The sequence below is a fragment of the Muscardinus avellanarius genome, assembly GCF_963383645.1.
Source record: "Muscardinus avellanarius genome assembly, contig: SCAFFOLD_46, whole genome shotgun sequence".
NCBI lineage: Eukaryota > Metazoa > Chordata > Mammalia > Rodentia > Gliridae > Muscardinus > Muscardinus avellanarius.
In genome coordinates, this window is record NW_027664364.1 from 113,752 (window position 1) to 127,767 (window position 14,016).

Here is a 14,016-nt window from a genome sequence, read left to right on the forward strand (position 1 = left end):
CTTCAACTGGTATTTATAGATAGTGTACTAGTAAGGACAGCGTCCTTGCAGGATACAGGGTCGCTTCTGCCTTAATGGAGGACCCCTCCAAGCGGGGAGTGTGGGAACTAATACAATTTCCCCAAAAGGTTGCAAGATTGATATAACAAGTGTGGGGTGTCCTCTGTTCACTTCGTCACGCTCTATTCAGTGAGGCGGAGATGACCATCACCCTACAGACAACTCCTTAGCACCATAATAAAATGAGTTCTCCGGCCGTCAGGGAATCCCAAATTGCCTCGTCCATCTGGAAAGATTACCGGGAAAGCTTGACCCCTTTGGAGTAGGTCTGGAAGTCTGGAAAGTATTTAGGTCCTCCGGAGGGAGTGCTGCGGCCAGGGGTGGGGCAAAGCGGACTAGGAAGGGGAACCGGAATTAAGAGTCCCGATCGCCTCCTCCAACCAAAGCAAGACCAGCTCCCGGGGGTCCCGCCTTCTGTCTGGCCGCGAGACGTGGGCAAGGCTTTGAAGGAAAGGGCTCCTGGTTGAAACCCAGTTTATTTCAAGAAGTTTACACGGAGCTGGGCGTGGTGGCACACGCTTGTCATCCTAGCATTTGGGATCTGAGACAGGAGGATCGTGGTTCGCGGACAGCCTCAGCTACTACTTAGTGAGGCTCTCTGCAACTCAGTGAGACCCGTTTCAAAATATAGAATAATGCCGGGCGTGGTGGCGCACGCTTGTAATCCCCGCGCTTGGGAGGCAGAGACAGGAGGATCGCGCAGGTTCGAAGCCAGCCGCGCGCGCTGGCTTAGGAGACCCTGTTTCCAAATAAAAATGTAAAAATAGGTCTGGGAGTGTAGCCCGGAGGTAGAAGGGCTTCCAGGAACCCCAGTACCACCAAAAAAAAAAAAAAAAGAATAAAAAACAGGCTGGGGTGTCGCTTGGAGGTAGAATTCCCCTGGGTTCCATCCTCAGTGCCGCAAAAAAGAAAGGAAGGAAGAAAAAAGAAAGAAGGAAAGACGGGGAAAAAGAAATTTACACGGCTTTAGGGTCTCGCAACGGTTTTGGCTGCAAAAGAATGCCAAAGGTGAAAACTATGCCCAACTACGTTTTGGGGGCGGGGCTTCAGAAATAGTCGCCTCCTCATTGGCCTCAGTAGGCCATGGTGGGCGGGACTTAGAGTGGAACGAGCTTCCAGACCGCGCCTCTGGGCCAGCCTTTGGAGGGCGGGGTTGGGCCAGGGGCGTGTCCTGAGGCTGTGCTGTTCCTGGTTGGCTGCGGATGTGGTGGGCGTGATGTTCGATGACCATTCGCGTGCAGTGGGCGGAGCTTAGCAGTCTGGGGCAGAGGGCGGCTCCGCGTCTGCGCAGGCGACAGTTTGTATTTCCGACGGTCTTTGGCTAGGCCCTAGGCTGGTCTAGGGGTCGGAGGGACGCGATGTGGAGGCTGCAGGTGGTGCTGGGTCACCTGAGTGGCCGGCCCGAGTCGGGCCCGGGGCTTCGGGCCGCACCGTGCTCCAGCGGCTTCCCGCAAGCCTCGCCCGCGGACGTGGTGGTGGTGCATGGACGGCGGACCGCCATCGGAAAAGCGGGGCGTGGGGGCTTCAAGGTGAGGCCCCTCGGGGCTGGCTCAGGGCTGAGACGGTGGAGCTGGGGTCCGGTCGGCTGCTCGGTGGCCCCGGGGCCGGAGGTGGTCAGCGCGCGAGCTTTGGCCACCTTGTCTCCCCGGGGTGAGATGCGGGAGCGGGACTCACCGGCGCTGCGCTCCCGCTGCAGGACACCACCCCCGACGAGCTTCTGTCCGCCGTCATGACCGCGGTTCTCCAGGACGTGAAGCTGAGGCCGGAGCAGCTGGGAGACATCTCCGTGGGTGAGCGCAGCGTGCGCGCAGGCTCTGCGCCCGGCCCTTCCCCGCCTTCCCGTCCTTCCCGAGCCCCCTCCCCACGCCTCCAGATCCTGCGTTTTCACTAAGGGGAACGGTGGACTCTCCCGAGTTCGACATGATCGCCTCCTGAGAGCCAGGCTACCTAGACAGTTTCTGCACCTGCTCCACTTGTATTCTGCCTAGTAGTTATGACGAAGCGGGGATCCCAAATGCAGACATTCTCCTAGGTGTTCCAGGACACTTCCGAAGACAGGAAACTAATGTGCTATTCGCTGGTCTCCTGGTGCAACCTGATCTCCTGTTTACAACAGGACAGAAGAGAGAGAATGTCAAAGACCATCTAGCCCATTCTTTATAGATGGAAAGACTGAGGGGAGAGAGAGAGAGAAAAAAAAAGAGAGAGATATACTAGGGATTGAACCCCAGGGGCATTCTACCTCCAAGCTACACCCCAACTCCTTTTTATTTATTTTATTTTTTATTTATTTGCAGTACTGGGGATGGAACCCAGGGGCATTCTGCCTTCAAGCTACACCCCCAGCCCATGTTTTAAAATTCTTTATTTTGAAACATGTTCTCACTGAGTTGCAAAGGGCCTCACTAAGTAGCTGAGGATGGCCATGAACCCAGATCCTCCTGTCTCAGCTCCTGAATGCTGGGATTACAAGCGTGTGCCACCACGCCCGGCTTATTTTTGTTTTTTGAAACAGAATCTCGCTCAGAGGTTGCTGGGAGTCTCACCGCATTGCTGAGGCTGTCCTCGAACCTTCCAATCTCCTGTCTCAACCTCCCAAGTACTAGGATTACAGGCATGCACCACCATGCCCAGCAGAGGCCCAGATAATTTGCCTCAGAACTAGGATGTAAACCCAGGGCCTGGACCTGCTGGCCAACCCTGCTTCCCATCCCTCCACCTGTCCTCTTAAAATAGAACAACACAGTGTATGACACAGTTCCATCCGGCAGGTGCCAGCCCAAGGTGGGGACCACTGTTCCTCTCTCCGCAGGGATGGCAGGGCTGGGAGGAGGACACGGGGAGGTGGGAGTGTACGCTTTCAGGATCTCGCTTCCGTCCCCCACAGGGCCGGTTCTGCTGGCCTTCAAGCTTTGTGCTATGGTCCTCTTTCCCTTGAGAATCTCATGTTAGCTCAAAGGGCAGGTGCTGATTTGGAAGAGTGGGGTGCATGGGTAAGTGAGCTTGGCACCCTGCAGCACCAGGGTATAACAGGACAAGCTGGTGCCTGGCTGTGTCCCCCTGCTCCAGACTCTGAAATCCCAGAGCCACAGGCGACCCGCCGAGGGCTCATGTTCCTGAAGAAAGATCTGGAATGTCCCCAGCTGGTCTGCCTTTACGGTCGGTGTGCACAGCTGTGCCTCACTGGCCAGGATACCACCTGGCATTGAAGAAAGGCGTTTCTGTTGTTGCCCACAGGAAATGTGCTTCAGCCTGGAGCTGGGGCTGTCATGGCTCGGATCGCACAGTTTCTTAGGTAATCTTTTTTACTTGTAGCTCTGGGTTGGCCACTGTGACTCCTGAGTGGTCCCCGGCCACAGGGAACTCAGCATCTGGGCGGTGGAGGATGAGGTTGGATGTCAAAAGATGGTAACCAGAGACCTTAGGATGCTGCTCTTGAGGACCCGAACTTTTCCCCACTTTGGGGCAGGGGGAAGCGGCTACCAGCTCTGAGCCAAGACACAAGGGGCTTTGAGAGTTGAGCAAAGGTTCTCTGTGTTCTGACTGTAGCCAAAGCCAACTTATTGCTTACTTTTTTGGCAATCTGGACTCTGACCTCATCTGTAAAGTTAATGACCACATATACACACTAAGAGCAACTGCTTCCTTTGTTAGCTGGGCAAGCTGGGAACTCCAGACTTATTCCATAAGCAGAGGCTTGGGGCTGGGGCAGACGCCTGGGGCAGGGGCGAGCCCAGGGGGAGCCTTGGTTCTCTTGCCCTACAGTGCTTGCTCTCCCAAGAGGGCCAGGATTACTTGCTGTTTTTTGCTCAGGTAGATTCTTTTTTTGGTGGTACTAGGGGTGGAACCCAGGGACTTTCTACTTCCAGGCTATACTCCCAGACCTATTTTATATTTTACTTGGAAACAGGGTCTCACTAAGTTGCCGAGAGCCTCACTAAGTAGCTGAGGCTGGCTTCGAACCTGTGCGATCCTCCTGTCTCAGCCTCCCAAGTGCGGGGATTATAAGCATGCGCCACCACGCCCGGCTGCTCAGGTAGATTTAAGACCCATTTCTCTTTGTCGTTCATTTGCAGGGAGTAGATGTGATAGGGACATTAGCTAGGGGCAGAACCGTAAAAGAAACATTCTCTCTCTCTCTCTCTCTCTGCCTGTGGTTCAAGTTCTCCCCAATACCTGCCCAGACTGACTTTCAAGCCTCAGCTCCCAGCTGCTTTCTTCTTTTTCCTTGGTGTTAGTTCCAGTCTTTCTGCCTATGATCCTCCTTATTCTGCCCATTCCATGCCCAGAAAGTGAGAATTCTATCTCAACTTGTTCTCTGTGCCCTAACTAAACCCTGCCCAAACACAGTCTCACCATGTAGACATGGCTCCCCTAAGCCCTATGGCTTCAAATAAGATACCTTCCTCTCTAGCAAGCAACCGTGTGGTACCCAGTGATGGGGCTTGCATTCCACTGTCCACTTGTGGAGTCACTTTTTGTGTACCGATCTCAGCATCCCTCAGAAGATGTCTCAGGCTTAGTAGGTATTGAGTGAAAACATGGTGGAATGGGTAAAGAGGCGGTTATGAGATTTGGAAGGCGTTCAAGGGGCCCAGGGAGCCATCTACCTGCAAGGGTCCCCAGATAGCATGGCCCGGTCCGTAGCTCAGGGGTTCCCAAGTGGGGCTGCACACTAGCACAACAGGATGTTCAAGGAACTACCTGAGGTTCTGCGTGGGCCTGAGGATGGTCTGGAAATGTCCCTAGAAGGCCGTACTGTTGGCCAGGGAAGGTTATATTGGGGGTGGCAGCCATACTGCCTTCCCAGGGTAATAGCCTTGGGGGCCCCCACTGGAAAGACTGTTAGAACAGTGGTGCCAGCCGAGTTCTTTGTCCCAGTGGGAACAGGCTCTGGATCCAGTAGGCCATGGTACCCGGCCAAGTGGTTCCTGGTAGGGATGGGGATGAGTGGTTGCTGGCCTCGTACCCGAGACATGGCATTTGCCCTGGTGTCCTGCCCTAGCAACATGTCCACTGTTCTATACTTTTGAGGAAACAGATGGCTAGTTTTCATTGTTGAACCTTCAGAGGGACAGAAAGAAGGACCCCTGGACCTAAACAGACTTCCCAGCCCTCAGTTAGAGGAATCAGAATGGAAGGGCCCGTGTTTTAGGGGCCTGGAGAGGAAGTGCCTGCAGGAACAGGGTCTGCCCAATAACTGCCCTACCCCCATCCGGTGTCTAGGTGACATGGGGGCAGAGCTGCCAGGCTGTTCTCCTTCGTTGGCCCCTCCGGAAGGTACCGACAGGGTCCAGGAACACAGGCTGCTTCCCACAGAGCCAATCCCCTTCTGTTGCAGTGGCATCCCAGAGACCGTGCCTTTGTCCTGTGTCAACAGACAGTGCTCATCGGGGCTGCAGGCCGTGGCCAACATTGCTGGTGAGTTGGGCCTGGGTGGTGCCCACGGCCAGGGCCTGGCCTGGGTCTTGGCCCCGAGGGTTTGGGTGAGCACAGTCACCGTCTTGCTGGGCATACCTGTAATTCTAGTACTTGAGATGCTGAGACAGGAGGATTGCAGGTTCCAAGCCAGCAACTTAGCAGCTTGGCGTGGCTCTCAGCGATTTAGGGAGACCCTGTTTCCAAACAAAAATAAAAATAGGGCTGGTGATGTAGCTCGGAGGTAGAACGCCTCTGGGTTCCATCCCCAGCATCATAAACACACAGTCAGTCTCTGCTGGACGGGTAAGAAGGATTTCAGAGAGGGCTCAGCACAGAGAGCGCAGGAGCACCTGTGCCGCTGCCCGAGCCTTCTGGGGACACCCTGGGTCTTCCTCCCTGAGGCTGGGTTGCCCCTAGAGCGCTGTGGGCAGGGGCTCTGCTGCCCCCAGGACAGATGGACGGGGCCAGGGTGGTCACGAGATGCTTTTGTTGCAGGTGGCATCAGAAACGGGTCTTATGACATTGGCATGGCCTGTGGGTAAGAGTTTCTTTCTGCCAGACCTCATTAACCAACAGAGACAATCAAGCTAATTTCTCTCCTCTGTTCTCAGAGGCCGTGATTCCAGGGCTCTCCCTCCCCCCTCGGGCCGTGGCTCCCACAAACACAGCCTCCTGCATCTCAGCACCTGGGGGCGGGCCGCTGGTCTCCGCCCTCGAGCTTTCCTCCGGGGAACCTGCCGGGCTGGGGAGTGCGGGCAGCGTGATGGGGACATCCTGGCCTTCCTTCCCTGGCCCCTGTGGTTCTCGTGCTGCGGAGAGAGAAGCGCAGTTGGGCTTCTCTAAACTGACTTTGTTTCACCCGGCCACCTGGCCCCTCGTCCCCAACCCTGGTACCCAGGTGGAAACTTCTGGCTGCCTACCAGGCTCTGAGGGTCACAATGAGATCTCTGATGATTCTCTGGTGCTTCAGTCACTCACCTTCACTCAGAGGAGCCCCAGGAGCTGTTCTGGGCAGGGCCTGGGGCCGGCAGGCGCTGTCCTGGCAGGGGCTGCTGAATGGGCTTGGCTGAGTGCGGCAGCCGGGTTGTGCCGTGTCCCACGGTCTCTCTGCTCCCTGTGGAGTGTGTATTGACAGGAAGCATTGCTGGCCCGCGGCCAGGTCCTGGCTGCCCTGCACCGGGTTATCCTTACTTACGTCTCATTTGGAAGGGAGTCAAAGACCACAGATGGACTTTGGCGTAACAAAGGCCACTGCCCAGCCTGCCTTTGCTATCTCTCTTCTAGTCTTACTAGGGGACAAGTAGGTGTGGTAGCTTGAGAAGCAGGAATGTAACCTTGATGACTTCCACAGGGGCTGTCTTCCCAAGCAGGGTGAGGATCTGCTTACCTACGAAGGGTCTGGTCCAGGACAGCAGCCCTATCACCTATGACGGTCTATCGGGCCTGCTGTGTCGCCTTGGGCATCCTACTTGGGAGGGAGCTCTTGGGCCAGACCGCCTGAGCTGGGCCCAGGCCGGTGCCCATGGACACATTACTTACCTCCCAAACTCAGGGTCCTTGTCCTCAAAGGGGGATCCTACTTCAGCTCTGTTGACATTTATAAGACAGTCAAGTGGCACCGTAGCTGAGCTAAACCTGCAGAGCCTGTGCAATGGAGATCATCAGAGGCGCTCTCTTGCCTAAAGAGCTGCGGCATGACCTCATGTGCCGAGGTCGTCTGTTACCAACCTGAGGCCTGTGCCTCCCTTTCTCAGCCCCTCCTGACCTATCCCCACTGGCCACCTCGCCTCCCTCTCAGCACTTTACACCTCCTTGCTTCTTTAAGACAGGTCATTCCTTGGGTGTGAGCTTTGTACTTGCTCCAGAGATATCAGTCTCACATGCATGGTGAGGCACACCTGTAATTCCCGTACTTGGGAGACTAACAAAAGAGGATTGTAGATTTGAGACCAGACTCAGCAATTTAGCAAGATTCTTAACAACCTGGCAAGACCCTGTTTCACAAACAAAATATAAAAAGGGCTGGAGGTATATCTTGGAAGTAGACTGCCCCTGGGTTCAATCCCCAGTACCACAAAAAAACAAAACAAGGTATTTGTCTCCAATCCCTCTGGGTTTGTGGGCTTGGAACAGGCCTGGGTTGTCGGTGTTTCCCGCACTGCAGGGGACAGTAGAAGGCCTCCCAGGTGGCCTCCCAGGTGGCCTCCCAGGTGGCCGTGTCAGCAGTTGTAGAGGGAAGCGTGGCCCTGCCCCAGGAGCGTGGCTTGCACAGTGCCGTGTCCGGGGATGGAGGTGGAGTCGGGGCTCAGCAGCCTGCAGCCGGCTCTGCCTCGCTGGCCCGGTGCCTGCCCGTGCCTCCCACACTGCACCGCCCAGGCCTCCCTGGCCTTCCTGCTCTTGCCGTGGCGTCTCCACCATCCTTGGGGCTTCCCAGGAGGGCTCAGCTCCCCTCCTTCCTCCTCAGGGTGGAGTCCATGTCCCTGGCCGACAGAGGAAACCCTGGGAACATTACTTCGCGCCTGCTGGAGAACGAGAAGGCCAGAGACTGCCTGATGCCCATGGGGTAAGTGCCCGTCGGAGCTCCCTTGCCATGTCCCTCAGCTCCTGTCCAGGGCCAGGCTGGCATCGGCAACTCCCCAGCTGTGCCCACACGCCCGGCATGGTGAGGCCCCTCGGGTGTCCTTACCAGTGTTCCTGTGGTGGGACTGGCCTCTGCCTCCATGCCTGGGCCCCCACCTCCACTTGCTTAGGTTAGGGCCGCGGGTCCTCTCTGCTCCGCGGCCCAGAACTGCAGCCTGGCCCAGCCCCAGGCCTCCGGCCCCACCGCAGCTGGTTTGCTGTCCACGCCCTAGGATCACCTCGGAGAACGTGGCTGAGCGGTTTGGCGTCTCCCGTGAGAAGCAGGACACCTTTGCGCTGGCCTCCCAGCAGAAGTGAGTGTCACCAGGCAGTGGGAGGATGGGGGGTGGCATGAGCCGTCTTTGGTGGTCCCACAATAGCAAACACCACCCAGGCAGCGAGGGGTTTGCGAGTCTCGTTCCTCCCAGCCTGAGGTGGGAAGGGGCCAGCGCCATTGTGGCCGGGCGGCTTCACCAGGGCCCCGCTGTCTGTGCACACCGAGTGTCTGTGTTCCCCGTAGCCAGGCCTCAGATCCCCTCTGCTCACTGGGCATGGTGAGGGCCGGTACGCCTCTAACACTGTGGCGTGAGGGCCTGACTCAGAGTCAGAGGCTTCTCTGGGGCTGCAGTGTGGGGCCAGCCGTGCCGGACCCACCACCCAGCTCTGGAGCATCCTGGCTGAGGGCAGGGCCCACGCTGGCCAAAGCCAGGGGCCCAGGCCACTGGGCAGTGGCAGGCTAGGGCAGCCAGCAATGGCCAGGCGGAGAGGACAGCAAAGGCGGGCGGGGCTTGGGCCCTGCGGCTTCTGCGAGGAGGATTCTGAGATCTTGGAGTTGGGTAAGCATGTGAGCATTTGCTAGAAACTAGATTCCTTCCCATTGGAGTGGTGCAGGGCACTTCAGTCCTGCACGAGGTTGTAAGGGTTACCCTAAACCACCTGGTACTTGAACACTGTTGAAGTTTAAAATAGCCTACATGCTGGCCCAGGCCTGTAACCCCAGTATTCCCAGCTAATTTGGAGGTTGAAACAAGAGAATCACAAGTTTAAAGCCGGCCCAGACTACTTAATGAGACCCTCTCTCAACATTAAAAAAGGAGCTGGGCATGGTGGTACACGCCCGTAATCCCAGTACTTGGAGGGATGATATAGGAGAATGGTAAGTTCTAGGCCAGCCTCAGTAACTTAGTGGTACCTTGTTTTAAAATAAAAAATAAGCCGACATGGTGGCGCACGCTTGTAATCCCCATGCTTGGGAGGCTGAGACAGGAGGATCACACAGGTTCAAAGCCAGCCTCAGCTACTTAGTGAGATTCTCTGCAACTTAGTGAGACCCTGTTTCCAAGTAAAATATAAAATAGGTCTGGGAGTATAGCCCGGAGGTAGAAAGCCTCTGGGTTCCACCCCCCAGTACCACCAATAAATAAATAAATAAAATAAAAAATAAAATTTAATGGGGATGTAGCTCAGAGGTAGAATGCCTTTGGGTTCTATCCATAGCAAAACACACACACACACACACACACACACACACACACACACACACACCCCCTAGCAGTAGAGCACCCCTGGCTTCAATCCCTAATGCTACAAAAAGATAGGTAGGTAGATAGATAGATACATACATACATGCATACATACATACATCTATAAATACATACATGCATAAGCAGATGTGACCATACATTGAAGACATTGGTGTGTTACTTCAAATTTCAGGAACGGAGGAATGAGTGAGGTGAGATTCAGTGTTGAGGTCAAACAGGAAAGCTGCCAGAACCCAGCACAAATATTCCTGGGGCTGCAGACTTCAGTGTACAGGAGACAGCCGGTCTGCCTGGTCTTTCCTGGATAAAGGGTTCTAAGGAGTCACCACCTCGAAACTTCTTCCTGTTGGAAGTTGGAATCAGCCAAGATCTCGAGATCTGGGTGATGGCAGAGAAGGTCCTGTAAGGTCTCGGACCTGCCTCCTTCTCCCTGGAGCAGGCGGGCATCCCAAGGAAGCCCCACTACTCCCTCGGATAACCGCTAGAGCCAGGGGCGCCCTGAGTTGGGCAGGCCGAGGTTGCGTGTCTGTTGCAATGGACAGGAGGGGGCCAGCGAGGAAGGGAGCCCTCGGAAGCCTGAGCCTGGCCACCCATGGTCCACAGGGCAGCGAGAGCCCAGAGCAGGGGCTGTTTCCGCGCCGAGATTGTGCCTGTGACTACCACCATCCACGATGACAAGGGCGGCAAGAGGAGCATCACCGTGTCCCAGGACGAGGGTATCCGCCCCAACACCACCCTGGAGGGCCTGGCCAAGCTGAAGCCCGCCTTCAAGGATGGCGGCTCCACCACGGCTGGTGAGCCTGGGCCGGGGTGGCTCAGGGGAGGTGGTGGTCAGGCTGGCTGCTCTGCTCTGGAGCCTGGAGCGGACCAGCCTTGGCAGCGGGTGCTGGGGAGCAGGCTCCCAGCCTGCCTGACCACTTCTCTCCCCTAGGGAACTCCAGCCAGGTGAGTGATGGAGCGGCTGCCATCCTGCTGGCCCGGAGGTCCAAGGCCGAGGAGCTGGGCCTCCCCATCCTCGGGGTCCTGAGGTCCTACGCGGTGGTTGGGGTCCCTCCTGACGTCATGGGCATCGGCCCTGCCTATGCCATCCCAGTTGCTTTGCAGAAAGCAGGTATGGGGCTCCTTCACACCCCAACCCTGGAGCCCCCTCACACCCTGCAGCTGGGTGGGCCCCAGTCCGGCCCGGTCTTATGGGTGCTGCGGCGAGACGCAGGGCAAGCTAGCCTTCCATACCCAAGGCCTCCCGGTCCTCACAGCTGGGCCCTCGCCCGTGTGCAGGTGACAGGCACACTAGGTGTCCTGGAGACACACCGGGCACCCTGGCACAATGAGGTGGGGACCCGGAGCCCTGCCCGGGGCCACTGTGGTCATGGCTGTGCCTTGCCTGCAGGGCTGACAGTGGAGGACGTGGACGTCTTTGAGATCAACGAGGCCTTTGCCAGCCAGGTGAGCCTCATCCGTCCCAAGCATGTGGCCGGGCAGCCCGGGCTCCGTGGGCAGCCCCGCAGGGAGGGCTGAGGTCGGCTGCCCCGGCTCCTTCCAGGCTGTGTACTGTGTGGAGAAGCTGGGCATCCCCCCTGAGAAGGTGAACCCCCTGGGGGGCGCGGTGGCACTGGGCCACCCCCTGGGCTGCACGGGGGCACGGCAGGTCGTCACGCTTCTCAACGAGCTCCGGCGCCGCGGGAAGAGGTGAGGCTGCGTCTGGGGGTGCGGGCGTGCCTGGCGGTGGGTCGGGGTCGCACCCTCTGCGCAGGGGTAGAGAGGCACCGTCCCTGTCTCCCCAAGGCCAGTCTTGTGGGGACTCTGCCTCAGAGCGCGCCTGTGCCCTGTGTGTGTGCGTGGGTGACTGGCGGGGTCCGATTCCCCAGGGCGGGAGGCCGCCTCTGTCCGGCGCCTTGGTCCCTGCAGCCTGGCGTGGCGGGGGTGGTGGCCGCCTCTTCCCTGAATGTCAACACTGTTCTATTTCCCCAGGGCCTATGGCGTGGTGTCCATGTGCATCGGGACTGGAATGGGAGCCGCCGCTGTCTTCGAATACCCTGGGAACTGAGCCCCTGGCTGGAGTCAGCACCTGGACGGTCCTGATGCGGCCGCCAGAGCGGACACAGGGAGGCCGACCATGCAGGACCCTCGGCACTGGTGGGGGCTATGAATGCACTCGAACCAATTTGGAGAAAGGCCGCTGGTGACACAGTATTGAGCCGTCCCCATTCATTGGGCCAACGTCAGCACAGACCACGCGGCCACCCTGTAACTCCTAGGGGACCGCGGCCTCGAGATGGCGGCCGGGGGTAATAAACGTGTCCTCTGGTCTTGGTGGCTGTGGCTGTCTTCCGGTGCCGGCTTTGGCCTGTCTTCCTCGCCCCGGTGTGAGCAGGGTACTTCAATGCCCTGGTGTCCCCAGGGCGTGGCTGTCCTCCTGTTAGCTCTGGCGACGCCACAAAGGGCCCTCGGGAGGGGCCCCTCCATCCCGCGAGCTGTTCAGCCCCAGCCCTGACCCTGCCCGGCGGGCCTGCTCAGCCCTGGGCCCTGTATCTCAGCCAGGCGCGGTGGGCAGGGGAGGCCTCAGAGCTGGGGAGGCACCACGTGTCTCTCGTCGTAAGAGCCCTGGCCCCGGAGCCGCAGGGTGCAAGCCTTCTCCCCGAGCACGCCTTCCACCACCAGCGTGGACTCGAACTGCTCGCTGCTCCTGTGGACAGTGGGGCCAGGTCAGAGGGCCCCGGGCAGGGTCCCCGCCCTGTGGGCCAGCGGGGGGGGGGGGGCTCACCTGGCAGTGAACAATACCCACAGGGTGGTGGAGGTGGGGGGTGAGTTGGCAGGTCTGGCCTCCAGTAGCCCGTTGCCCGGGGAGACCTCGAAGGCCTGGGCATCTTTGGTGGGCCCCTGCTGCTGGAGAGCTGCAGCTCGGGCACGGCCACAATGGCCTGCAGGGGCACCACCTGGGGACAGAGCCTCAGAGCTGGGGAGGGGCCACCTGCCCTCCGTGGTGTGGAATGAGCCGGGGCCGCAGCTGGACAGGAGGCAGGGACTGGTGTCGAGAGCCAGGACGATGGAGGTCTGCGTAGGAACGGGCCAGGGTGGCAGCATATGCTCCCCTGCCATCACAGGTGCCAGATGCGCCACGTGGGCTCTGTGCTGGGCTCCTCCTTGGTCAGACTCCCTCTTTCTCCTCCCCTCCTCCCTCCTTCCTCCCTTGGGGCCAAGACATCATCTTGGGCTGCAGAAGGCAGGTGCTGCTTTTCCACTTGGGGCTGCTTCTGGCTTCCTTCCTCAGAGCCCGCAGCCCCACCAAGGTCCCACTCAGCCCCTGGCCCAGCCCACCCAGCCCGCCTGGCTGAGCACTCAGCAGCGCCCCCACCTGGCCGGCGTGCTCATTCCACAAGGGCTGCCTGCACCTGCTCTGGGCTCAGGGACCGGTTTCTATGGTAACAAGCCCCGCCTGCCCTAGGGAGCCAGAGGCTGGAGGATGGAGGAGACAATCAAATGCTCCTTCCCACTCAGCATGACCTGGGTGGGGAAGGACTTTTCCTGGGGAAAGCGGGGGCTGTGAAGCAGGGGGGTGTCCACATGAGCTTTGCCCTGCATAAATACCCCGGCTGCTGTGGGCAGGTGGCTGCGGGAGCCTCGGAGGGTGGAGGGCAGCAGTCAGGTGGCTGAAAGTGGGACGTGGGCCAAGGGGATGGGGCTCGGACGCCCGACTCGCATGGATAGGTCTGCGGACCTGGCCCAACAGACTTCACGCATTCCAAGGCACTCGTTAGAAATACAGATGGCTGGACTTCCGAGTCAGCAAGGACTCAGTAAGACCTGTTGTTTGAATCTTGGAATGATTTGCTCTGTCCTGGACCTTTTAAACAATACCAATACAGTTTTTAAAAATTAATAATAGTAATAATAGTTATTTTATGATACTGAGGATTGAACACAGGGGCATTCTACGTGAATGGAAAGGTTGGAATTCTACTCCCAGCCTTTTTTTCCCCCCTTTATTTTGTTTTTGGAAACAGTCTTAAGTTCCTGAGAGTCTCACTATGTTACTGAGGCTGGCCTTGAACCTGCAATCCTCCCATCTCAGCCTCCCAAGTGCTAGGATTACAGGTGTGTCCCGCCGTGGTAGTTTAATATAAGTTTCTGTGGTGTTCTATACGGGCGCTGTCCATTTCAGTGGCGGATAGTTACATATGACTATTGAGGACTTGAAATAATATGACAGAAAAATACATCCTGAGATTTATTTAAAATAGACTTTCATTACTAGTAGCTTGACATGCTATGTCAAAAATTGGAAGTGAAGCTGGACGTGGTGGTGCACACTTGTAATCCAGTACTTGGGAGGCTGAGACAGGAGGATCGCAGGTTTGCAGCCAGCCTTAGC

At 57.7% G+C, this 14,016-nt stretch overlaps 1 protein-coding gene across 2 annotated transcripts; it reads left to right on the top strand.

Annotated features, from left to right (window-relative positions):
* Positions 1-1,418: 1,418 nt before the first annotated feature.
* LOC308279596 (3-ketoacyl-CoA thiolase B, peroxisomal) lies at positions 1,419-11,691 on the top strand (the record flags this gene model as incomplete). Of its 2 annotated transcripts, XM_080720113.1 has the most annotated exons (12): positions 1,419-1,589; positions 1,757-1,850; positions 3,298-3,355; positions 5,402-5,481; positions 5,977-6,019; positions 7,946-8,044; positions 8,334-8,414; positions 10,248-10,438; positions 10,576-10,755; positions 11,035-11,090; positions 11,188-11,333; positions 11,616-11,691. In XM_080720113.1, 12 exons carry the CDS (start codon positions 1,419-1,421, stop codon positions 11,689-11,691), a joined length of 1,275 nt encoding a protein of 424 aa, XP_080576239.1. The 2 variants fall into 2 exon arrangements, with proteins under 2 accessions (XP_080576239.1, XP_080576240.1); XM_080720114.1 differs by lacking the exons at positions 7,946-8,044; positions 10,576-10,755.
* Between the last annotated feature and the right edge of the window lie 2,325 nt (positions 11,692-14,016).